Here is a 27591-nt window from a genome sequence, read left to right as displayed (position 1 = left end):
AGTCTATTTGAATACACAGAAATAAGGGTTAATAAACCCTGCTCCTCCCCCCCCCCCCCAAAAAAAGATAAGTGATACTATTTTATTGAACTAACTTAATACAATTCTTAAATAACTTTGGGGAGTTAACACTCTCTTCCTCAGGTCAGAATAGAATCCGACGTGCTTTTGATGAAGTGCACGCTCTAGTCCTGGAAAGTTCATGCTTCAATAAATTGGTGAATATTATTAAAAACTTAAAGAAAAACTCCTTAGCGTACCTCCGGACCAACCCAGGATTGGACTGATGGGTTGTGCACGCCTTCCAGCAGGTGGAGACTGAGAAATTTGACTCTGGGAGCCAATAAGAGCCCTGGCCATGTCAACCTAGACTCAGTATTCTCAGTCTTCAGCAGGTGGAAGGAGGTGTGCCCTTAGTCTGCTCTCCGTTTCTTTTTTTCTCTCTCTTTCTGAATCAAAAAAAAATATTAGTGCCTCTTCATCCTCTGTGCACCAGGTCTCTCTGTGTTTGAGGGGTGTTACACTCAGGGGAACTGTGTCCCTCCCCCTCCTTCCTCCCCCGGGTGCTCCCACTGATCTTAACTGCTGCTTGACAGCAGGGAAGAGCTGTACCCCCTCGGAGGAAGGGGGTTTCAGCTTGGGGAAAGGCAGCCACGTTGGGTGTAAAATAATAAAAGAGGAAAGCAGCTTTTTCTCCCCTTGGCGCGAACAAGCAGAGCAGCTCTGTTGCCGCCTCAGGGAGCCATGCCAACGCCATCTCCCATGGTACCGCGGTAGTCCGGCTGCTCTGAAAAAAAGAAAAAAAAAAGAAGCTGCGATGTTGGAGAAGCTTTACCGGTGCTTAGTTTGTCAGAGTCAGGGTGTAGGCGCGTTCAGGTGTACAAGTACTGCACAGCTGTGGATTCGCTGGTGGCTCCCTCTTTGTCGGCTTCCTCTGTAGCGTCTCCCTCGGAGCCCTACCGCTGCTTAGTAAAAGGGCTCCTTAATAAGGTAGTCCATTCCATCTTGATTCTTTTTTCAGGCTTTTTCTTCACAATTGAGGAAATATCCAGATCCCAACACTCACCTCTCTGGAGCAGGGGAATTCTGGGCTGACTGCTGCATCTATTTTTTTTTTTTTTTATTGTAGGGGTGTATCAAAAGGGACAGTACCCCCTTGCTAGAAGGGCCCTACAGGGACCCCTGCCAGCAAGTCTCACGACCAAGTCTAAGGATCAGGGCTATAGAGGGACAGACTCCTCCAGGCTCAACCGAGGTAAGCACATGGCCCAAACTCCAGGAGCTACACTGGCCAAGGGATTCAACTTTGAAGGACACAAGTGTATTTGGGTGAGTTAGGCTTGCACCAAGGAAAACCTGTTGCACAAGTCCACTCTACACTATCTACTGGATATAGAGACATAATGAAGGGTTTCAGGCTGCACCAGCCCATATACTGGTGATGCCACTAGAGGAAATCAATATTTCTACCTTCACCTGCTGCTAGGGGAACAACCCATTGGTTTGGACTGGTCTAGCAGTCTGATAAGGAAACTTAAGTTTTCTTCCCTGGGCACAGTGAAAGTTTACTAAGTTTTAGGGGCGCTCAAACACTCATTACACCTACGCAGCTTGCACCTATTGTGGCAACCTGCTATTTTTGCTAATGAAACTTGCATGATAGAAGTGATGGCAGCTAGTAACTTATATCTTAGTTTATTCTGGATTTAGGCATATGAAAGGGCAACTGAAAAAGTGTGGAGGAGTAACCTAGTGGTTAGAGCCTGATTTAAATCCCACTGCTGCTCCTTGTAATCTTGGACAAGTCACCCTCCACTGCCTCAAGTACAAACTCAGATTGTAAGCCTTCTAAAGGCCAGGAAAATATCCAGTGTACCTGAATGTAACTCACCCTGAGCTACTACTAAAAAAGTGTAAGCTAAATCCAAACAATAAATAAGAAAGGGATTTCCTGAAGAGGCAGGACAAATATTGGGGAGTACCAATAAACCACCACTATGGACAGGAAAGGGCACAGCAGGAAACTACTACTACTACTACATTTCTAAAGCGCTACTAGGGTTACGCAGCGCTGTACAATTTAACATAGAAGGACAGTCCCTGCTCAAAGGAGCTTACAATCTAAAGGACAAATGTACAGTCAGTCAAATTGGGGCAGTCTAGATTTCCTGAACGGTATAAAGGTTAGGTGCCGAAAGCAACAACTATAGAGTACTAGGTCAATCTTTTCACTATTAGGGCTCCTGGAGTATGTTTAGGAATAAGCACTCTTAAAACTTCAAGCAACGCCAGCATTTTTGAAGTGTGGATATCTTGAAGCCTCTTTGGGGCATATGGTTTGGACATGCCCATTAAATCAAACATTTTGGGGCATGTATATTTCACTTTGTTGGCCAGATCTGTTTTGCGACTTTGGCTATGTTCCTGAGCCTTGAAAGTGGGGGCAAGAGCCTTACTGAAATGGGCAATTTTGATGAAACTGAAGGTTTTGTAGCTTTGGATTTCTCCAGACTTGCCCTCAGAACAATTACGGCAAAGATAATTCCTTTGCTTTTCATGGAGAGATATGGGAGCCTTTCTGGAATACTTTATCAAGGGCTCAAAGTCAGATTTTTGTGTTGAGGTACTGGCAGTTGGGTAGGGAGAAGGGTGGGGGGAGTTTGGGGATACTGTAAGGTTTAGTGAGTAAAGTGTCCTGTTCCTTGCAGTTGCCTGCTTGAAAAGGTGCTGTATTGGATATGATATGTTGGTTAGTATGCTATCCTTGTTTTGTACATGCTCAATTAAAAATTACTTCAAAATAAAAGTTGTCAGTTAAAATCATTACCCTACTTCAGCATAGAGAAGGTTTAAAGTTTTCAAACTTTCCCCCTATTTAGTCACTCTGAGAGAAACTGAGAGGCAACCGGTTGAAAGTTTATGAGGGAAGGTAAAATTATGTCTTACCTGATAATTTTCTTTCCTTTAGTCGCAGCAGATGAATCCAGGAACTGGTGGGTTGTATCCGCCTACCAGCAGGTGGAGATAGAGAACACTGAAGAGAAGCAGTGATACTGGACATCCAGCTCCCTCTTACTTCAGTATATGTCGCATCCCCAAGCAGAGGAGAATAAAACATAGCAATCAAGAAAAAACCTTCTCACAACGAAACGGCAACAGCCAAAACTCACAACAGATAAAATAGGACTCAAAAACACTAAACAAACGAGTCCAAAGTGAACCATTAGCAAAGAGCTGTGTCTAGATTCACATCTTCTTATCAATATCTTCACTTATCCTGTTCTCTTCTTCTTTTTTTTTTTTGTATTAATTGGTGCATCACCAGCTGAAATGCAAAGATAAAAGAATGCGCGGCAAACAGCAGGGCAGGGATCCTGGATTCATCTGCTACGACTAAAGGAAAGAAAATTATCAGGTAAGACATAATTTTACCTTCCTTAGCCTCAGCAGCAGATGAATCCAGGAACTGGTGGAATGTAAAGAAGCAATCTCCTAAATAGGGAGGGAAGCCACCGCTCCCCGAGAGAGAACAGTCGCCCCAAAGTGAGCATCACCCCGTGCTGCTACATCAAACTTATAGTGTTTGACAAAAGAAGGTCGAGAAGCCCAAGTAGCCGTCCAACAAATCTCCTCCAAAGGAAGACTACCCATTTCGGCCCAGGAAGTAGCCTGCGCCCGAGTCGAATGAGCATGTAAATCTTCGGGAGAAGAAACACCCTTCACTAAGCCGAAGAAATGGCTTCTTTGAGCCATCGAGCGATGGTCGCCTTGGACGCAGCATAACCATGCCTGGGACCAGACAGCAGTACAAAAAGGTGGGCAGAACAATGAAACTCATTAGTGACCTGAAGGTACCGAAGAAGAGCACGACGAACATCCAAAAGGCGAAGAAGTGAAAAGTTCTCCGGAAAATCCGACTTCCTAAAGGAAGGAAGAAAAAGTGGATGATTCAAATGAAATGCACACACGACCTTAGGCAAAAAAGACGGAACTGTCCTAACAGTAACACCAGACTCCGAAAATTGAAGGAATAGCTCCCGACACAACAAGGCCTGAATTTCAGAAACTCTGTGCGCCGAGGTAATAGCCACCAAAAACACAGTCTTCAGAGAAAGATCTTTATCAGTTGCTAAACGCAAGGGTTCAAAAGGCGCATCCTGCAATGCACTAAGTACCAAATTCAGCTTCCAAGGAGGACACAGACGCCGCAACGGAGATCGAAGATGAAGTGAACCTTTAAGAAAGCGCGCCACATCCGAATGAGCCACTAGAGAAGAATCAGCAACCTGAACCCTGAGAGAGTTATAAGACAACTCCTTGTGCAGACCAATCTGAAGAAAGGCCAAGATCTGAGAAATCGAGGTTTTAAAGGGAGACCAAGCACGCTCCCCACACCACGCCTCAAAGGTGCACCAGACTCTCGCATAAGCTGTAGTCGTAGAATGCTTCCATGCTCGAAGCAAAGTGGCAATAACCAACTCCTCATAATCTTTCTTCCTCAGCTTCGCCCTTTCAAGAGCCAGGCCGTAAGACCAAAGCAGGAGACTTCCTCCATGCACATAGTAAGCCACATTGAGCCTACAAATACGTGGAAAACGTGGGATATAAATGTAATAATTAAATAAATAGGAATGTGTAAGTAAGCCTCTTGTCCAGAGCTGTGAAAAACTCTCCCGGTTGGACTGCCGCTATCACAGAACGAACAGTCTCCATGCGGAAATGACGTACCCGGAGACAGTCGTTCACCTTGCGCAGGTCTAGAATAGGCCTGAAGGAACCTCCTTTGCGAGAAACCACGAAATAAATGGAATAGTGTCCGGTGCGAACCTCGGCTTGCAGCACTGGGACCACCGCCCCAAGATCCAACAACTTCTGCAATGTGGAATCCAAAACCACTCTTCTGGCCAACGTGGCACACCAGGATTCCAAAAAGGAATCTGTGATGGGCACGGCAAATTCTAATCTGTAACCGTCTCTGATAAGATCTAAGACCCACTGGTCTGACGTAATTTTGACCCACTCCCCATAAAAAGGTCAAACGACCTCCAATGGACACGACCGGAGAATGAGCCTGCGCCCCATCATTGTGCAGCAAGCACGTCCAGGGCCCTGAGCTCTGGAAGAAGAACTCAAGGGTCATTTGCCATTGCGAAAGTAAGAACACTGTTGAAACCTGGACCTGAAAGGACGAGAAACAACCAGGGTGATAACGGCGACAGTCGCGGAAATGAGGCCTCGCAGAACCAGATCTTGAACCAGACAGGCCTGTCTTCTGGAAGACGCTGAGATTTAGAATCACCTAAATCTTTAACAATCTTTTCAAGATCTTCGCCAAAAAGCAGTTTCCCACAAAAGGGAAGTCTCGTAAGGCGCTGTTTGGAAGCTATATCAGCTGACCAGTGGCGCAACCACAGGAGCTGCCGAGCTGAGACCGCCAAAGCCATCTGTTTAGCAGATGCCCTAACCAAATCATAGAGAACGTCCACCAGATAGGCAAGGGCCGACTCCATAGGCTCACCATCCTCTAAATCATCAAGCTTAGAACGCCTTGACTCCCCAGATCTGCCAAAACAGAGGGAGAAGGAGAAAGCGATCTCAAAGACCCCTCCTCAGGCAAGGGTGCTAATTTTCTGCGCTTAGCAGTAGGATCTACAAAAGAAGGGAATCCAAGATCACCCTGGGAAGGCAAAGTCTCCCTGATCTCCACAGCAGAAGGAGAAAGGGTGGGGGGGAGGAACAGTAGAAATCCTTACTTCATTAAATAAGCTTGATGTAACAATAGAATAAAATCAGGAGAAAAATCCATGCCTGCCATAGAAGTGACAAACATCTAACATAGAATTAGCCACAGAACCTATGCTAGCACAGGGAACCCCCGTTCCAGAACCGGAGGAACAGGACACCTCAGAGGAGGAAAATGGCACCGACTCCACAGCCACATCAGACGCGGCCACCACGAGGCGCGTGGCACTTTCCGAAGCATGGGAAAACTCCTACACAGAGTCAAAACTCCCTTCAGCGCCTGAAACCACTTCGGAGAAGCGAGAGACACACAAACCCGCTGCATTCATCTCACAGGCTTTGCCTTTACTGTATCTAGGTTTTTTCATTGACGGTGTGGTAAATGCAAAAACCTACCATACTTTAGCAAACATGCCCCAATAAAGTCTGTGTGTATGGTTTACATTTTCACATTCCTCATACTTAATTTAGTACAATGATTCGTGGTCTACTTTATCTCAAAGTTCAGAGTGGATAACAAATCTCAGAAGTTCAAATACAAACATAGTAACATAGTAGATGACGGCAGAAAAAGACCTGCACGGTCCATCCAGTCTGCCCAAGAAGATAAATTCATATGTGCTACTTTTTTAATTGTACTGTCCTCTTCAGTGCACAGACCATATAAGTCTGGCCAGCCCTATCCCTGCCTCCCAACCACCAACCCCGCCTCCCAACCACCAGCTCTGGCACAGACCGTATAAGTCTGCCCAGCACTATCCCTGCCTCCCACCACCGGCTCTGGCACAGACCGTATAAGTCTGCCCAGCACTATCCCCGCCACCCAACCACCAGCCCCGGCACAGACCGTATAAGTCTGCCCAGCACTAGTCCCGCCTCCCAACCACCAGCCCCAGCACAGACCGTATATGTCTGCCCAGCACTAGCCCCGCCTCTCAACCACCAGCTCTGCCACCCATTCTAGGCTAAGCTCCTGAGGATCCCTTCCTTCTGTACAGGATTCCTTTATGTTTATCCCACGCATATTTGAATTCCGTTACTGTTTTCATCTCCACCACCTCCCGCGGGAGGGCATTCCAAGCATCCACCACCCTCTCCGTGAAAAAATACTTCCTGACATTCTTCTTGAGTCTGCCCCCTTCTAGGGGCATAGCTACGGGTGGGCCTGGATGGGCCCAGGCCCACCCAGTTTAGCCTCAGGCCCGCCCGCCCAGAAGCAGATGCTTACCGTGACCGTCTCCCACCCCTGCCGCAGCGCCTCATCCAATGCTGTCGGCGCTGCAGCCACAACCTCCCACCCCCGCGGCGGCACGCTCCACACTCCACCCGACAGCAACGCCACAGATGCAGCGCCGACACCCGACGTCCTGCTCCAATTCAAGTAACATACAATTGTTTAAGCATATATTAAACTCATAAAATATATATTAAACAAAAAATATGAGTATAAGAAATAAACAAAATACAGACAAACTTAATAAAAGCTAAGGTTATCCATACAATTATATACAGTGGGGGAAATAAGTATTTGATCCCTTGCTGATTTTGTAAGTTTGCCCACTGACAAAGACATGAGCAGCCCATAATTGAAGGGTAGGTTATTGGTAACAGTGAGAGATAGCACATCACAAATTAAATCCGGAAAATCACATTGTGGAAAGTATATGAATTTATTTGCATTCTGCAGAGGGAAATAAGTATTTGATCCCCCACCAACCAGTAAGAGATCTAGCCCCTACAGACCAGGTAGATGCTCCAAATCAACTCGTTACCTGCATGACAGACAGCTGTCGGCAATGGTCACCTGTATGAAAGACACCTGTCCACAGACTCAGTGAATCAGTCAGACTCTAACCTCTACAAAATGGCCAAGAGCAAGGAGCTGTCTAAGGATGTCAGGGACAAGATCATACACCTGCACAAGGCTGGAATGGGCTACAAAACCATCAGTAAGACGCTGGGCGAGAAGGAGACAACTGTTGGTGCCATAGTAAGAAAATGGAAGAAGTACAAAATGACTGTCAATCGACAAAGATCTGGGGCTCCACGCAAAATCTCACCTCGTGGGGTATCCTTGATCATGAGGAAGGTTAGAAATCAGCCTACAACTACAAGGGGGGAACTTGTCAATGATCTCAAGGCAGCTGGGACCACTGTCACCACGAAAACCATTGGTAACACATTACGACATAACGGATTGCAATCCTGCAGTGCCCGCAAGGTCCCCCTGCTCCGGAAGGCACATGTGACGGCCCGTCTGAAGTTTGCCAGTGAACACCTGGATGATGCCGAGAGTGATTGGGAGAAGGTGCTGTGGTCAGATGAGACAAAAATTGAGCTCTTTGGCATGAACTCAACTCGCCGTGTTTGGAGGAAGAGAAATGCTGCCTATGACCCAAAGAACACCGTCCCCACTGTCAAGCATGGAGGTGGAAATGTTATGTTTTGGGGGTGTTTCTCTGCTAAGGGCACAGGACTACTTCACCGCATCAATGGGAGAATGGATGGGGCCATGTACCGTACAATTCTGAGTGACAACCTCCTTCCCTCCGCCAGGGCCTTAAAAATGGGTCGTGGCTGGGTCTTCCAGCACGACAATGACCCAAAACATACAGCCAAGGCAACAAAGGAGTGGCTCAGGAAGAAGCACATTAGGGTCATGGAGTGGCCTAGCCAGTCACCAGACCTTAATCCCATTGAAAACTTATGGAGGGAGCTGAAGCTGCGAGTTGCCAAGCGACAGCCCAGAACTCTTAATGATTTAGAGATGATCTGCAAAGAGGAGTGGACCAAAATTCCTCCTGACATGTGTGCAAACCTCATCATCAACTACAGAAGACGTCTGACCGCTGTGCTTGCCAACAAGGGTTTTGCCACCAAGTATTAGGTCTTGTTTGCCAGAGGGATCAAATACTTATTTCCCTCTGCAGAATGCAAATAAATTCATATACTTTCCACAATGTGATTTTCCGGATTTAATTTGTGATGTGCTATCTCTCACTGTTACCAATAACCTACCCTTCAATTATGGGCTGCTCATGTCTTTGTCAGTGGGCAAACTTACAAAATCAGCAAGGGATCAAATACTTATTTCCCCCACTGTATATTCACTCTGATATTTCATATGGTATTTTCAGTATATATTTCTCTTCTTTTCTTCACATTTTAACATACAGATAAAAAGTGAGGAACTTGCCATGAAATCATGTGTTATGGCTATTATGCCATTAATTCACCAGTCTATTAAAATTTTTGAACTAATTATAAAACGCAAATCACTAAAGAGAGATTAAACAAATGAGGTGCCTAGTCGAACAGATTTGTTTGAACTATATTTCATGCCCTGTTGAGCAAGAATTTTTGAGGGTTAATTACAGAGGGGGCATCTAGATGAATTTCACACACACACACACACACACACACACACACACACACACACACACACACACACACACACACACACACACACACGGATAAATTGCAATGATGTGCTCCTCTGACTTACAACCTACTTAAACTTTCCTGCCACTGAACTATGCAAAATAGCTAAACTCCCATCTTCTCCTGGACAATGTGGCATTATGCAGTATTAGACCTGCTTATTGCCAACACAACACCACACATCTCCCCTCCTCTCTGCTTTCTCTTTTGGTGATCCTGTTCCTAATCAGGGTCCCACAGTGTCTAAGACCAGGTACACTTAGGAATTCTATTCTTAGGTGCTTACGAATTGCAAATTTAGATGTTTATTTTCCAGCTAATTAAGGGTTCTTTGAGGGCACAACCTCCCCCAACCCCCACCCCCAATTTACCAGCATTTTCACAGAACAGGTAACTTTTCCTGGTTATGTTTCTCAGTAGAATCAAATGCTACTCTTCTGCCACTTATGAGTTGTTAGTGCAAAAAAGACAACCCAGGGGAAGGATGAAAATACTAGGGAAAGTTTGTTCTCCCAGTTTTTATCCAAAAACACTTAACCTTTGTTTACTAAGCCGTGCGGCAAAGTCGACACAGTCCATTCAAAGTGAATGAGCTGTGTCGGCATTAGCACACAGCAGCTGCTAGTGTGGCTTAATAAACTTGGGGGGGGGGGGGGGTAATTTTAATTTTTTTTATTGTTTAAAAGCTAAAATCAGAAACCCTAGGTACACTGTAGGTAACCAGTATAAAAGCACACTTTAATAAGCAGTTCAGAGTGCTTTTCCATCAACAGTAAAATGGAATGTCTTCAAGGTATCAACTTCTCTTCCTTCATCTTTGTGTCCAATTCCTAAATCAAGTTTTTCTTATGGATTATTTTCATATTTTGTAGGATAAAAGTATGTATTTTTTTTGTTACATTTGTACCCCGCACTTTCCCACTCATGGCAGGCTCAATGCGGCTTACATGGGGCAATGGAGGGTTAAGTGACTTGCCCAGAGTCACAAGGAGCTGCTCAGTTCCCCAGGACCAAAGTCCACCACCCTAACCACTAGGCCACTCCTCCACTGTTGCTACTATTGAGATTCTGCATGGAATGTTGCTATTCCACTAGCAACATTCCATGTAGAAGTCGGCCCTTGCAGATCACCAATGTGGCCGCGCAGGCTTCTGCTTCTGCGAGTCTGACGTCCTGCACGTGCAGGACGTCAGACTCACAGAAACAGAAGCCTGCGCAGCCTTCTACATGGAATGTTGCTAGTGGAATAGCAACATTCCATGTAGAATCTCCAACAGTAGCAACATTCCATGTAGAATCTCCAATAGTATCTATTTTATTTTTGTTACATTTGTACCCCGCGCTTTCCCACTCATGGCAGGCTCAATGCGGCTTACATGGGGCAATGGAGGGTTAAGTGACTTGCCCAGAGTCGCAAGGAGCTGCCTGTGCCTGAAGTGGGAATCGAACTCAGTTCCTCAGTTCCCCAGGACCAAAGTCCACCACCCTAACCACTAGGCCACTCCTCCACTCCATGTATATATATATATAAATAACAGGTGAACTGCAAGACTTGACCTGTCTGTCCATTTTCTCTTTCTAGTGCCTTATTTATTGGGATTTATTAACCGCCTTTATGAAGAGATTCACCCATATGGTAGACTATACCATATGGGTGATACTTGACATCCAGCCTTAGCCCCATTTCTCCACCAAAGGGCATGCTTTTATTATAGTCCACTACCTTATCTTGTAAAGACAACAAATTCCCTCTCTGATTCTCCTCTTCAGTTGTTTATGAAGCTCTGAAATTTTACGTGCTGGTGTGATGCCTGTCTATCTTTGTGACAATGGTCAACAATGCCGTTACTTCCATTGACTTCAGACGTGGACAGTTAGGAGATTTATATACACTACTATCTCTGCAGAAATTTAAGTAACATCCAAGAATAAATTCAAGGGATCTTAATCAGGCTAGTTTTAGAGGCAATGGTATTTCTAGGCAAGTCTTATCTCATTTGCTCCTTGCCTCCAGAGGTACTGCTGCTTAATTTCGAGTCCCTGCTATTGCAGGACTGTTCTGCTCCCCCTCCCTCCCCCAACACACACAGTGGTACTAATGAATCCTATGTTTGGACCACCATTCCACCACTTTATTAGGGCAGTTGATGATCTTTTCAACCAGCATTTGAATCTCTGATCTGCATGGCTTTTTTCAAGTTCAGGGGTTCTCAACTCAGTTCTCGGAACACACCTAATCAGTCAGATTTTCAGGATATCCACAATGAGATAATTTGCATAGAAAGGTGCATGCTAATTTCTCTCATGCATAGTCACTGCAGGTATTCTGAAAACCTGACTGGCTAAGTGTGTCTTGAAGACTGGGTTGAGAAGCACTTTTCTAGTCTGATGGCAAAGAAAAGCAAACGTGTGGAAAGAAAAGTTTGAAGGAGCAAGTTAATTAAAAAAAAAATGGGAAGACAAATCATGCACATGAATGAACTGGAGTGCTTTCAACTTTATGCCTATTGAAAAGAATTATTGGCATAAAAACATTTTCAGAAAGGTAGATGCCAGAACATGAATCCCCTTCCCTCTCCACCCATCAATTTAACTCCAGTGGTCCATGGACATAAGAGTTATCCCCAAACAATATGAGCAGACACTATGCCTGGCTAAAATGTACTAAAAAAACCAAGAAACCCTTGTTTTGGGTTAGGTGGATATAGAAAACTCCCATATGATAGAATTACATCTAACACTTAACAGAAAGTTATCTGTAGAGAGTTTCATTAAGAGAAAACCCAGCTACATTTATTAGGATTTATTTACACTAAAGAAGTGTAAAATTAGTGGATGACGTCTAAGTTTTGTTGACAGCTGACTGATACAGAAGGCAGAACTTGTTAAAAGATACCAATGGAACAGAAGTCTAAAGTGAAATGAGAAGTGTATGCACAGCTGACATTTCATCCATGGACCAGAAGAAATGCTGGTACCACAGCCAGTGACATCACGCTCTGTCCCACGGTTTTATACTCCGTGATACTACCAGTACTCCTCAACAGCAGTTCTTTTACTGGGAGATCGATTTGGCAGAGCAACTTCAGTATTTTCATAATTAGGATGGAGTTTTCAGAAATAAGATTTTTGTGAAACAAAGCTATGAGTCATCAAAATATCAGCTTGTGTGTTTCTTGGCTATATTTATGAAATGAATACGTACAAATATAAGCTCTGGTGACAACACAAAACGTGGAATGCACAAAAGCATTACAATGCAACTGCAATTTTACTATTAGGCCAATTAGCCCTGCTCAGCCCCCACTTTTCTCTTTCTCTGGGGCTCCCCCTCCAGCAACAGGATAGCAGATCTCCTCCTCCTCTTGTCAGTCTGAGAAGAATGCTATCTCCTCTCACTCTCAACTTTCAGCTTTTGCAGGGCCAACACAGCAGGTTTGTCTGTCAGACAGTGACTCAGATTTTATTGTCTTTAAAATTACTTCATGCACTCTTTAAAACCAGGCAAAAGCGAAGGAAAACTGCAGGTCTGTATCAATGCACTGTATCAGTGCTGTGAAAATTTCCACTAGATGGTGCATAATTGGAGGGGGACCTGAAGTGGCTGCCCCCAGTCATCAACCCTTTCCCCTCGCTTGTCCAGGGCAACAGGCCAGACCTGGGAAGAATGAACAAATGCTCAGAGGGGGCTGTTTTATGACCAGCCTACCTAATGTTTACATTCAGGCCTTCAAGGAAAAGAAGAGATCAGGGTCAACTGTCCAATCAGTTGTTTGGGGCACCAGAGACACAGGATCAGTTATTAGCATCAACAAGGTAAAGGAGGAAGCAGGATCAATTTTCTTCCCTTGTGCTTTCCCATTGTGATCAGTTAACTGGGTAAATGGCAGGGGCACACTAGTTGTGGTATCCGACTGGAAAGAAAAGCATCGATTGTGCCGACTGCCAAGGCCAAGATGCCTGTTACCACTTACTCCAACTGGACCATGTAGGCTGAACATGTCACTTCCACTTCCTCCTCTCTTTGCCTAATCACACCACTTTCTGCTCCCCTTGGTCTATGTGAATCAATTGTCTCTCCAATTCTGGTGTTGAAAAAAAAAAAAAAAAAAAGTCAGGTGGCCAGCTTTGAAACCAGCTGCTAATGATGGGTGCAAAAAGGTATTGGATCACAATTCTGTTGTGTACCAATACATAAGTACATAAGTATTGGACAGACCAAAGGTCCATCAAGCCCAGCATCCTGTTTCCAACAGTGGCCAATCCAGGTCACAAATACTTGGCAAGATCCCAAAAAAAGTACAAAACATTTTATGCTGCTTATCCCAGAAACTACAAAGTAAGCTTGGCTGTCACTCAGAGAGAGTATGGAGAAGAGGAGGCATCAACATATTTGAAGGATCAGGAACACGTGTACCATATGGATGCAGCAAATGTTGACGGTCAGATAAAAAAAATATGCTCAGGGCCATAATTAAACATGCTGGGACCCAGGCCAGAAACTTGGAAGGAATCCTCAAAGCCTACTCGTAGGCTGTGCTTCTTGGATTTAGGCATGGGAGGTCCAGGGCAATTGCCCAGTTTCACTTCCCTGAGTATGCTCCCAATAGGACTACTTAACTCTAACCATTAGTTGACAGATAATGGTTATCTGTTTGCTTGAACACTTTTCTTAACTGGGTTTTATTTCATTTTCTCCTAGTGTATTTATTAAGGCTTTACATTTTTGAGAACTAAAGTACACACCTTTTCATTGAGCCTGCCATGAGTGGGAAAGCGCGGGGTACAAATGTAACAAAAAAAAAAACCCAATTACAGTCATACTGCAACCCCATATTTTTGAAAAAAAATGGTGTCCAATCTACCCTTTAGCTCTTTATTTTAATGCTTCATGTGCAACAGCACAATACCATCCATGAGGAAAGACAACACACAAGAACCCAGACTTACAAATCTGTAAAAGGAGTGAGACATGGTTAGGCTGCAGGAGTTTTCCAAAACCTTAGGTGAACATCTGTTTGGGGGGGGGGGGGGCGTTTGTTTGTTGGGATTTGTGATGTTTTGATGGAGACTAGTGTCCTGATGAATCATTGGGTGGCTCTTAAGAGCCTCAGGCAAGACATGTCCTCCCCCTACACCCCCACTGAGGACTCAGGGCAATCTCAGGATTATAAAGGGTATTGCTGGGTATGAGGAAGTTGCTGTTAACAACTTGAGGGCTGCCTGAACTAGCAAGCTACCAACCCTGATTTCTATGTTCCAGAGACTGAGCTGTGACCACTTTAACAGTACGCACTTCTGGCGAATACAGCAAAGACAGTAAACCCAAAATTTCACCTGTATTGAATAAAAATATTGCTGAAATGCAGAAAGAGAAGCCAGATACCCCTTCAAGAATGAAACACAAATCCGAAAAAAAAACCCATCACCTTAATGATTTTGTTTTTCTTGCCAATGTAGTTTTCTTAAACCAGAAATAACAAAATAAATAAAACCTGCTAGGATCGCGGATCAATATAAAGTCAATTGCTGAAAGCATTCAGTGATAAATCTAGCATCTTTCAAGGGAATTCTTCTGACAGCTGAAGTACTATATATGGCAACTTTTGTACACAAAAATTCCATCAAATCTCTACAAAATTTGTTTAAAGGACTTCTGTTTCCAGTTACATTGGGATTTTCAAAGTACAGTGCACTCCATTTAAGTGCATGTCAGATAAGCGCATGCTCTGTTTAACTGCATGCTGTACTTCGGTCCCGTTTTTGGCACCATCAATTTCTATGGGGGCAAACTTCGGTTTAGCGCACTACTGATGAGTGCAAAATTCGCTTATATGCATGGTTCAAGACCGCTCCTCTGCAGGAAAGACTCCGCATAAGCACGCACACGGAATATGGAAGTCGATTGGCGCGTGGCAACCAATGAGCTTTCAAATTTACCACCCCTTTAACTGCCACAGGCAGAATAAGCGAAAGAATGTTATTAGAGCGTACACTGGGGTCATCGCCGCGGTGGAACTGTAAGACTTTAACACTGGCTGAACGAATAGACATTCTTAAAAAATTTGAAAACAAAGTCAAGCATCTATTGCTATGGTGTCAATCACAGTCAGATTTCACGTGTTGAATCTAGATTGTAAGCTATTTGAGCAGGGTCTGTCTTTTTGTGTATGGTGTGCAGCGCTGCATATGCCTTGTAGCACTATAGAAATGATAAGTAGTAGTGGTAAGTAGTAGAAGCAGAAAGATCAGCTTCTGGAAGATTGGCAAAACAATACAAATCCACAACGGAAACAAAAACAGGCGGGAAAAGCTGAGGAGGTAGAAGATGGTGGTCTTTGGTGGCTTTCTCAAGTCAGGAGCAGACAGTTTCCTGTCAGTGGTCCACTGCTTATGGAGAAAGCAACCAGCTAGCTGAAAGTATTGGACTAACTGAATTCTTTTAAAACTCCCTACTGCTGTATGAAAGATTTTATTTTTTCTTGGAGGCAGGAGATTACAGCTCTACCAGTGCTAGGGAGCTCACAGCAGGGAGAAGGGGGAAGGAGAAGTAAGGGGGAGGGACTTGGCCCCAAGGTCACATGGACCCGCTCAACTCCACTGCTCAACTGACCACATGAAAGCCAATCCCAGGGGCTTTCTTCAGCCTGTCCCACCCCCGAGGGCTAAAGGAAGGCCCCGAGATTGGCTGGAGCAGCCTGTTCCCCTGCCAATGTGTGCCAGCACTGCTTTAAAAAAATTAATCGCGGCACTGGCAGAAGAAAATGAGGCAAGGAGGTGCTGGGGGGAGGACAAAGAATGCGCGCAGAGAGAAGGGGGGGCGTGAGAAGATGCCTAAGCTACAGGGGACGCCAATGCCAGGAGGGTACCCAAGTCCAAATTTTGGGAGCTGGTTTTTAAAAATCTAACAAACTGCTCTGGTGAGCCGGTGCGAGCACACCACTGAATGAAGGTGACTTGGGATGGGGTTTTGAAGGGTAAGGCACTTACTCTTTGGAATAACTCAAAGAGCTAAGAAAAATCTTCAAACTTAGGTATTTCAGGAATATCATAAAAAGAAAAAAAAAAACAACCTAATAACTAGGGATCACAAGATTTATGTTATTTTAAGAATTGATTGATTGTTTGAGGTGGACAGTTCATAATGTCATACTGAAGTGATGTAATTTTTAACTTTATGGTTTTATGATAAATTGTAATGGAAGGTTCTGAATGTTTGCTAATATATTGGAAATTATTATAATCCAACTTGAACTTGTCAGAGTTAAACAGAATATACAATGCCAATTTAAAGTTGAAATAAGATCAAAAAGCACAAAGCAGAAAAGTAAGCTACTTTTCTCTATCCCCATCTGTAGTAGATGGACATAAACCATTAGTCTGGGCTAATCTGGTATAGATTACAAGGAATCTGTATTTATCTGAATTAAATAAATCTCTCACTGTAGTAATCATTCACTATAATAGAATAAGTACCATTACAGAAGAGTCTGATGGCAGATAAGGGCCATAAAAGCTCATTTAGTCTCCTCAGGTTCATTTTTTTTTGTATTGCCTTAAAGGCCAGCTGAACTCACACTTACTCTTCACTGCTTTGAAACTGGGGATCTTGTGGTCTGATCTCATGTCTTTCTTGAATCTCATTTTGACCTCCTGCACCTCGACTGAGCGGCTATCCCATACAATACCAACTGCTATTGGCAACTCCAGCATTAGGAAAACTGAGGCCGATGCCAGACATACATCTATGGTCTGTGTCCCGTAAATGGCAAAAGACAGGTGAAGCTTCAGCAGCTCCAGTGTTGTAGATGACTTTGTCATGTGATGTGAGTTTGCTGGGTAGCTCAGGGGGGAGGGGAAGTCATTTTAACTGCAATGTTGAATACTGTCAGCAATACTTGGGGATGATGTGGTTATAGCCAAGACTCCATCATGTTTGGCTACCTATACGGTTGGCATGGCAGAGACTTGACAACCAGTGTTTTAAGCATGGGTGACTGGGACCTGTGCAGAGTGGCGGGCGCACCTCCGGCCACCTTCTTGGGCAGACTGGATGGACCATGCGGGTCTTTATCTGCTGTCATTTACTATGTTACCGTACAACTTACTCTGTGTTTCAAATACATTTGTGCACTTAAGATGAATTCATCCTTTCTTGGGAAGAAGGAACCTGGCCAATGTTATCCATTCTTGCATAACTAATCAGATGTAATCCCTTGCATCAGGCCCTCCGTCTTGCTAGCTTAAGATGACTGCAGACCCTACAAAATACAGCAGCTAGATTGTAAGTAAAAGTGCAGTGACCATGTCATTCCAGGTCTGAGGGAGCTTCAACAGTTTCCAATTCAGTATAAGATTAAATTCATATTTCTAAGTGCCTGAAAAGCTACAACTCTAAAATAGTTAGCTGAAGTAAGGTTTCAGCATAAACTATCGAGATTACTTAGGCTTTCACCTCAGTTTTTGTTGTAAATTCCTTCTCTCTCTGTTGTAAAATTAACATGGCATCATATGTTTAGGTTTGGATCAGTCACGTGGAATGCTTTGCCTCAAGTTATAAGATCTTTCAGATTTAATTCCTTGTGTTGATGATATACAGCTTTTTGTACACTTATCTGCATTAGTAGGGGACATGAAGAAGGGTTTGGAAGACTGTATAGAGGTTGTAAATAGTTGGATATTAAATAACTATTTGCAACAGAACACCTTGAAAACAGATCTTATGGATTGGAACTTCAGCTCCTCCCAAAGAGTTGGTCTATTCAGTAGTGTGATAAACTTGGAATTGCCCTTAGTTTAAGGATTTCAGGTTGGGTGGGATGTGGGTATAGTGTTTTTCCAGGGCTGTCCCAGGGTTTTTGGAATAAACTTCTAGATCAATTAAAAGGTCTCCAGGAGTATTAAAGTTTTAAGAAACAGCTTGACTTTTTGACTTTTTAAATATCATCAAGAATCATGGAGTCTTAAATTTGTTGTTGTTCAGTTGGGTAGAGTTATGGTAGGTGGATCTACAAATATTTGCTTAGAGATTGGATTACCACACTTCCGGTTTTACCCGGACATGTCCTTTTTTTGAGAACGCATCCAGTTGGTTTTGCCAGCCTGCCCATTTGTCCGGATTTGTGAACGAATAGGCAGGCTGGCGGGCGGGGCTCAGGGTGTCCTATCCTCCCCTTCTTTACCTTATTGTTGTGCCCTGGTGGTCTAGTGACCTCTTTGAGGCAGAAAAGAGCCCCCTCCCCTCTTCCCAGCACAGCTGCAGACTGTCTTACTCCCGGGCGCCCTTGCAAGGTCACTGCTTGAACTCTCAGCAGCCATTTTGAATTGGTGCCGGGAGCAAGACAGGTCTACAGCCACCCAGGCAGGAAAGCGGGGGTTCTTTCCTGCCCCAAAGAGGCCAATAGACCACCAGGGCACTACAATAAGGTATGGGAGGGGAGGGGTAGTGAATAAATGGAGTTGTGTGGGTGGAGGGAGGCTGGAAAATTGGGGAGGGATTTGCATGGGGGGAGCGAGAGGAAATTTGGCTTTCTTTGGGGGGGTTCAAAGTGACAGAGGGCAGGTTGGGGGTGTGACAGGGAGCAGGGCACGTGTCCTCTTTTTCTTTTGGGCAAATATGGTAACCCTACTTAGAGCAATTACTTTGCATTTTGCAAAAGAATAAAGACGTGGCTTATGCTTAGCTCTATGACTGAACTATACGAGTGGATTAGTAGATTATTTATGCCCCATGATTTTGGTTTAGTAGCTTGGGTTTTAAACTGATTACATGTGAAGCCCTATTTTACACACACCAAAGAGATGGGAACTGAGACTTCTAGGTTGGGATGTGCTCAATTCTGGTGGTATTTTAGAAAAGCATCTGCCAACAGAGCAGGACTGGATGCATATTTGCCATCGTGTGCAGTGGACGCAGCCATTTTACAAATGTACATGTTGGAAAAAAAGTGAACAGCATGAAACCAGCAGCTCTCATATGACGTTGCTCCATTTTACTAGTCTAATTGGCAGTACTTACATGTATTAAATAGTGAGGCTGCAGTTTTAATGTGGTTTCATTATGGAGGTGGATAAGAACTACAAGGGATTAGCAAGAATGATTTCCTTAATCTCCCCAAACAAGCACTTTTAAAAAACCTGAATGTGTAGTTGAGTGGGTGTAAAAGCGAAGATTTCCGCATACAGTTCAAACTCCTCCTATTGACCTATCATTGCATTCATTCTGCAGCTCCTCAGTATCTCTCCACTCTCATCTCTCCCTACATTCCTCCCCGGGAACTCCGTTCACTGGGTAAATCTCTCTTATCTGTACCCTTCTTCTCCACCGCTAACTCCAGACTCCGTTCCTTTTATCTTGCTGCACCTTATGCCTGGAATAGACTTCCTGAGCCAGTATGTCAAGCTCCATCTCTGGCCGTCTTCAAATCTAAGCTAAAAGCCCACCTTTTTGATGCTGCTTTTAACTCCTAACCCTTATTCACTTGTTCAGAACCCTTATGTTATCATCCTCACTTTAATATTCCCTTATCTCTTGTTTGTCCTGTTTGTCTGTCCTAATTAGAATGTAAGCTCTGTCGAGCAGGGACTGTCTCTTCATGTTCAAGTGTACAGCGCTGCGTACGTCTAGTAGCGCTATAGAAATGATAAGTAGTAGTAGTACATGGAACTTTATCCTTATACACACGTATTCCACTTGTGAAAAGGGGCTGAAGCCCCAGCCAACCAACACCCACAGAAATCTCTACAAAACGTGGATGTCCATGTGTAAATAGCAGCTTTCTGAAATCAGGTTTTACTCGTGTACACAATATACACATGTAAATACTGGTATTACCATGTGGAAATCAGAAAGTTTCAAAAATGGCCTCCACTGTGATATTATACAGTTATGACTTATTGCATTTGTACTGAAATAATATATTGTAAACTGTGTTGTGGTGGTTAGCAAAAAGCAGTTAAGAGAATTCCATTTTAGAACTGAATTGTCTGCACACCATTATCCTCAGTGATGTAGATGAACAGCACTATAGATTGTTCCAATAGCAAAGGGAGAGGGAGCGAGAGAGAGAAGCAGCCTCATAAAATTTAGACAATCTCAGGACTGCACTTACCTGTGGCTCTTTCTGTAATCTGATGTTTCGGGAATGATGTGGAGTTAATGAACGTTTCACAACAGCGTGATGATGAAAATGGTAGTAATCACCAAAAATCTATTAAAGAGAAGAGAGAAAAAAAATGACGTGGGTGGCATTCTACTTTTTCAAGGATGCTAAAAAAAATATGTTAAAGGAGTACAGTTCGATGCTTCTTTATTTTACAAGCATGATAAAGTGGCTTCCTCCCGTTTCACTACAACACAGGTTCTGCAGAGCACTAGGCACACAATGGAGGCAAGAAGAGAAACAAATTTGCCTTCTGGACTTCAACTGACTACCAACCTCTGCTGATTTTTCCCCGCTGGCAGCACAGTAAGAAGACAGATTGTGGTCTCTGCTACCAAAGAAAACGCGTGAGCAGTAGTTGGGTCACTTACCACCAAAGAACTACGGCGCACGGAACCGCATTTTTATGTTCACCATAGGTGCTTCAGTATAAGACAGTTTTACATCGTTTATGTTAAAATACGTCTTTTAATAGCTATTTTCATCTTCCCATGTTTTACTTTCAAGAGCTGGAAAAATTAAGAAAAATCATAAAAGACCTGCAGCCTCTACTCCAGGAGGATGAATTACTGAAAGAGATATTCCCATCCTCACCAGTGCTGGCTTTCCGACAGCCACCCAACTTCAAACACAAGCTAATTAGAAGTAAGCTCCCAACACAGCCTCAAAAAGAAGAGAAAGGCACACATCCTTGCAATAGCTGCAAACTATGCCAAAACATTTCACAGGACCCCACAGTCATTCACAAAGGAAAAACATTCAACATAAAGGAATCCTTTACGTGCTCATCTTCCAATGTGGTATGTATCATTCAGTGTAAAAAATGTGACGAAGGGTGCTATATTGGAGAAACAAACCAGATGCTAAAGACAAGATTTAATTTACATAGACATCATATGAAAAATGCCAGTGCCAGCCAGGATGTCACGCCTGTGGGGTGGCACTTTACAAAACCAGAACACTGTACCAGTGATTTCATAGTAAGAATCCTGATAGGTAACTTTAAAATAATACACCTTTGAAGTCAGAATGATTAAATATTTTGACACCCACCAGACAAAAGATCTGGGTTTTCTAGCCTATTATAAACCATAGAAATGTACTGCTTTGTTTGTCACCCTCCTGTCTCCATGCATATCTCCCTGTCTCTCACCTATCCACCCCCATCCTGTTAGACTGCAACTGAAATGCTTTGATGCTTTACTTATATATACTGTCGTCTACCAACATTTGCTTATTTCTGATCTGACGAAGAACGGCAACCTTCGAAAGCTAATCAAGAAATGTATTAAGTTATGTCCAATAAAAAAGGTATCATCTTATTTTCTTTTCCATGTTTTATTTCTATTGACTACTTTCAAGATTGAAAAGCCAGAGCTCAGACATTATGGCCAAAATTCTATATACAGCAGCAAAAAATCAGCGCTGATAAAAGTTTTGTGCTAAGCACGATTCTATAAATGGTGCTCAGATTTGGGCACCATTTATAAAATTGCGTTCGGAACTTGGAACCACGCTCAATTTTAGGCATGAGGATACACCAATTAAAACATGGTGCAAATTCTTACGCCTTAAGTAGCCTAGTGGTTAGTTCAGTGGACTTTGGTCCTGGTGAACCGAGTTTGATTCCCACTGCAGCTCCTTGTGACTCTGGGCAAGTCACTTAACCCTCCATTGCCCCAGGTACAAATAAGTAGCTGTATATACTATGTAAACCAGGGGCGTAGCTATGTGGGGCCACGGGGGGCATAGGCCCCCATAGATTTGGCCCTGCCCCCCGCTGCCAACCCCTTCGACCCCCCTCCCGCTGCCGCCAACCCTCCCCCTCCCGCCGCCTCTGTCCCCAACCCCCGCCAGCCGAAGTCCTCTTCTCCGGCGTGGCTGTGTTGCTGATCTACAAGGGCAGGCTTCTGTTTCTGTGAGTCTGACGTCCTGCACGTATGTTGCAGATCAGCAACGCGGCCGTGCCTGAGAAGAGGACTCAAAGAAACAGAAGCCTGCGCTGCTGATCTGCAAGGGCAGGTTTCTGTTTCTGTAACTGCAGGACGTCAGACTCACAGAAACAGAAGCCTGCCCTTGCAGATCAGCAACGCGGTCGTACCGGAGAAGAGGACTTCGGCTGGCGGGGGGTTGGGGACCCCCAACAGCAAAGGTACCCGATGGCGGGGGAAGGTTGGCAGCGGGGGAAAGAGGGGGTCAAAAGTGTTGGCTAAAATGTGCCCCCTCACCTCGGGCTCTGGACCCCCCTCCCGCCAAAGTCTGGCTACGCCCCTGATGTAAACCACTTTGAATGTAGTTGCAAAAACCACAAAAAGGCTGTATATGAACTCCCATTCCCCTTCCCCTTATTCTACACAACGCCCGATCCATCCATGCCCTTCCTACGGCCACGCCACCTTTTCAGATACACGTGTAAAGTTTATATGCGGAATCCCAGTGTCTAAAAATGTGTGGGTAAATTTTTATGCCGATTAGCACCCAATTATCAGTGCTAATTGGCTTAATTGAATTATGCACTGAAAATTGGAAAGTGTTCAAATTTCCATGCACAATTTTGAGCACCATATATAGAATTAGGCTATATGTCAACATAAGTACACTGAAAACAGGCAGCCATTTTAGAGTAGTCACTTAAAGGGAAATTCTATAAATGGCGCTCAAAAATAATTGCCGAAACATGGACCATGTCAGGTCTGATCAATACAGTATATCCAAGTTGCTTTCATTTTTGAAGGCTCCTTGTGCTTTATTCTGGATTTTAGATCAAAGAGGGGTATCAGAAAACATCAGCGCTAGGTGCTATTCTATACAGGGCAGGTGTCCTTTACAGAATAGCGCTTATCACCGAATCTCACATCAACTTTGGGCGAAGGACTTATGCCTGCTCACATCTGGTGTAAACCCTGGTGCTCAAGTTGGGTATGGAGATCCATTATTCTATAACACTGTGCACAGCCTTATGGAACACCCCTGACCCGCCCATACTAGTGGTGTAGTCAGGGGGGCCTCAGGGGGGCTGGGCCCCCTCTGCTTTCTTGGCTGGTGGGGATACCAAGCCCCGCCAGACAAAGTCATCTCCTGCCTGAGTTGTGTCTGTGCTGAACGAGCAGCAATTAATTCAGCAGGCACATTTCGGTATTTGGGAAGGGGAAAGGCAAGGAGGGGAGAATATCGCAGGACCGCTTTGGGGGGGGGGGAGGGGAGGGAATTCCCCAGGCCTGGCCCTGGCAAGCATCTTCCTGCCTGTCTGCTTCCAGGTCTGTCCTTTCCGTGCTGGAAGTTGGGACCTAGATGATTGCATTAGATCTATATCGCATTAATGCAATTATCTGGGTCCCAACTCCCAGCACAGAGAGAAACAGGAGAGGACAGACCGTGGGAACAGGCTTGCCGGCACTGAGGCCAGGGCCCCTCTTGGAGGCAGCAGAGACAGAAAAGGGGCGGGTGGGAAGGCGTGACGGTGTGAGTGGGGGGCTGCACAAAAGGTGGTCTGGTTCTGCCCTGAGCCCAGCTGTGTCTCTCGGCAGCCCTGGAATATCAGGCCCCCTCAGTCTATTTTTTGGGAACCATCAAAAATGGACTTCTGGTTACACCACTGGCCCATACGCCTTGCATGGCCACACCCCCTTTTGGGTTGTGCATTGTAGCACTTAGGCACCCAGTGTTATAAAATACTGTGCAGCCAGATGCGTGTGCAAATCCTAATTGGTGGCAACATTAATTGGTTGTTAGCATCCAATTATTGATGGTTTTACCAGCTTGATAGCTAATTGAGGTGCCGCACATCTTGGAAGCACACCCAAACTTGAGAGCCATATATAGAATCCAGGGGTTAATAAGACCCATTTCAACTGATTTGGCACTTAAAAAAAAAAAAAAAAGTTTCCTTGCTCTTCACGCGTACCCTCATTCATGCACTAACAAAACAGCAGTCTTACCTACATTTCATTAAAAATAAAAAAAAGTTGTACTTTAGAAAAATAGAGCCTTTATGCTACACTAACATCAAAAAGCACAGCACTTGTCACTCACTTCATACTCGTTTCCAGAATTTTATGTCATAATCAATCTAGCATTTATAAAACTTTCTCTAGACGTTCATCAGATTGAGGGATCAATACCTCTTTTCAGCACTAGCTAAAGCACAGGTGAGCAACTTTATATGGCCAGCAAGACCATGAAAAGTATACACAGTAAATGTCATTAACTCTGTGTCATTAACCTGTTTTTAAAATACAGCACTGTATTTCGCAAATGACTTCAGAACAGCTACTCTGGCAGTTTATTTCTATCGTTTTAGTTAAATTTTTACTTATCACAGGTGGTCTATGGAGCGCTCTGTGTATTTCTGGTTCCAACATTATGTAACATTGGGGCCCACTAGGGATATTACCGACATTCATGTGGCAGTCTATGTATAAAGGCTGCCTACCTCTGAGCTAAAACATTTGTTAAATAGTAAATTGTATCCCTTTCCTTAGGCTTTTATTCTTCATATCCCACAGATTCCCTGCCATGTAAAGCCTACTTCCTACTGCAGCAATCTGGATTAAATTCTCAAACAAAACCAAGTACAAAACTCACACTTTCAATTTCCAATCTCCATCTCCCATTTCATTTTGTGGCAACAGACAGATTTTAGAATGTAAGATGAACCACCCCCTGCACACAAAAATACATTCTGTTGCAAAAGCAAGCAACAGGAAGTCTGACCCCAGCGGTAGGAAGCATCTGTTTGGAGGATTAGAGAGTGGGTAGAGGAATGTAAAGAAAAAAAATCTCAACTGTGAGGTGCCCTTAAGGTTAATACCAAAATGTATGTGCCCACCGTCATCACTTACACAGTACTTCTGATATATAAAAACACATTTAGATTCTATTCTAGGCATTTATATCCCGCTTCTATCAGCGAAAAAAAATGTGTTTTTATATAGCAGAAATACTGTGTATAAGGGACTAACCCTGGTCCTGGAAAACTGAGGAACTGAGTTCGATTCCCACTTCAGGCACAGGCAGCTCCCTTGTGGCTCTGGGCAAGTCACTTAACCCTCCATTGCCCCATGTGAGCCGCGTTGAGCCTGCCATGAGTGGGAAAGCGCAGGGTACAAATGTAACAAAAATAAAATAGATACTATTGGAGATTCTACATGGAATGTTGCTTCTATTGGAGATTCTACATGGAATGTTGCTATTCCACTAGCAACATTCCATGTAGAAGGCTGCGCAGGCTTCTGTTTCTGTGAGTCTGACGTCCTGCACGTACGTGCAGGACGTCAGACTCACAGAAGCAGAAGCCTGCGCGGCCACATTGGTGACCTGCAAGGGCCAACTTCTACATGGAATGTTGCTAGTGGAATAGCAACATTCCATGTAGAATCTCAAATAGTAGCAACAGTGGAGGAGTGGCCTAGTGGTTAGGGTGGTGGACTTTGGTCCTGAGGAACTGAGTTTGATTCCCACTTCAGGCACAGGCAGCTCCTTGTGACTCTGGGCAAGTCACTTAACCCTCCATTGCCCCGGGTACAAATAAGTACCTGTATACAATATGTAAGCCGCATTGAGCCTGCCACGAGTGGGAAAGCGCGGGGTACAAATGTAACAAAGATAAAATAAAAATAAATAAATATTCAGGTTTTCAGGATTACCACAATGAATGTGCACGAGGCAAATATGCACACACTGAAGAAACCCATTGTATGCAAATTTTTCATGCATATTCATTGTGGTAAGCCTGAAACCTGGTCTGGCTAGTTGTGTCACCAGAGAGGGTTGAGCAGCACTGTTCTAGATCTTCTCAACATGAGTCTGACACAATGAACACAAAATTCACAGCTGAACAAAAACGCTCCTAAATATTTCATTGTTGACATCAAGTTTAGACTGAATTTGCCTACCACTTAAACCTATATTTAAGAAACTATGTGGGACACCTCAGTCCCAGATTGTTCACTTGTCATACGAAACAACTATATATTCAAATTATGTGGTGTCAGCTTAGTAACAGCAACACAATCTGTCCACTGCTAGTTATTGTGAAGCAACATAAAACCCTGCAAATATGCGATTCATGATTTATGTAGCAAAGAAAACCGATGGAGAATAGACCTGCAACATTTTTAGATGGGGCTGGTGGCAGCAGTTTTATTATTGAGGGTAGTTGAGAAGCAAAAAAATAAAGAACTAGTTTTAGGGAATTTAAAAACCTGACTCTCAGGATCTCTGCTCTCCCCAACTTGCAGACACTGATGATTATGGAAAGCACAGGCTTGATGTCTATTTTGGTGATACTTCCTCCTTCTTAGGGACACACTGGATGAGAAACCAGGGTCCTACCGTGTTTCCCCGAAAATAAGACAGTGTCTTATATTAATTTTTGCTCCCAAAGATGCGCTAGGTCTTATTTTCAGGGGATGTCTTATTTGGGAGTAGTAGGGGGACTGTACGGTCGGGAACAGTATTGAAGTGGGGGGCAGTATCCTGCAGGAGTAGGCCGTGGCTCGCCTATCTGCCCACAGTGACCGCAGGACTCGAGCGGAGCAGAGCCGCCCTGGCCGGGCTGGGAATGGAGGAGGGGTATGCACTAGGGAAGGTAATGGAATGTGGGGCCGGGCTGCTCTGGCTGGGAGTCTCGGGAGGTTGTGAGAGGGCTTAGGGCACAGGATCATCCCTACCATATTACAAACGTTAAAAAAAATTCTACGGTAGCTCCGTTCCCCGTTGGTGGCGCTTTATGCGCTCCTCCTGTACATTCGCAACACTTTCCATCCTTCTAGTCTGACTTAGCCCTTGGGCGATGGAGCAGCGCCGAAAGGGCTCGGTTACTCATTTTCTTTTCATTTATTATTTCTGCAAGGGGGATGTTTCTTTTCTTTCCGGGCTCACTTACTGGTAGTTGATCTTCACAAAAGCGTGAAGGAGGATTGTAGGAGTCTGCTGGACTCAGTCTTGTTTCTTGCATTTCTTTATTTTATTTTATTTATTTATTGCATTTGTACCCCACATTTTCCCACCTTTTTGCGGGTTCAGTGTGGCTTACAATACGTTGTGAAAACTGGAAGTACATTTTGTTACAGCTCAGTTATGGATTACATTATGAAGCGTTAGGCGAGACAAGTCTTGTAGCAAGGAATATAAATGGAAAAGATCATTGAGACATTGGAAGGAAAGAACGGGAAACTAAATGTTATTTCGTCTTTGGGTAGCAGCGAAAAAAATTAAGGTTTCTGTGTCCATGTCCCATCGGGGC

General features: G+C 44.1%; 1 protein-coding gene across 3 annotated transcripts in view; it reads right to left on the bottom strand.

Annotated features, from left to right (window-relative positions):
• Positions 1 to 27591, bottom strand: part of FURIN (furin, paired basic amino acid cleaving enzyme) — a 336167-nt gene that overhangs the window by 165879 nt on the left and 142697 nt on the right. For all 3 annotated transcript variants that reach the window (XM_030189649.1, XM_030189650.1, XM_030189651.1), the window contains exon 3: positions 20295 to 20393. In XM_030189649.1, the coding sequence (XP_030045509.1) occupies positions 20295 to 20393 (99 nt within the window). The remainder of the gene's footprint in view (positions 1 to 20294; positions 20394 to 27591) is intronic.

This window comes from Microcaecilia unicolor, chromosome 1, assembly GCF_901765095.1.
Source record: "Microcaecilia unicolor chromosome 1, aMicUni1.1, whole genome shotgun sequence".
Lineage (NCBI taxonomy): Eukaryota > Metazoa > Chordata > Amphibia > Gymnophiona > Siphonopidae > Microcaecilia > Microcaecilia unicolor.
The sequence above is the reverse complement of the archived record's forward strand: the minus strand, read 5'-3'. Positions and strand labels throughout refer to the sequence as shown.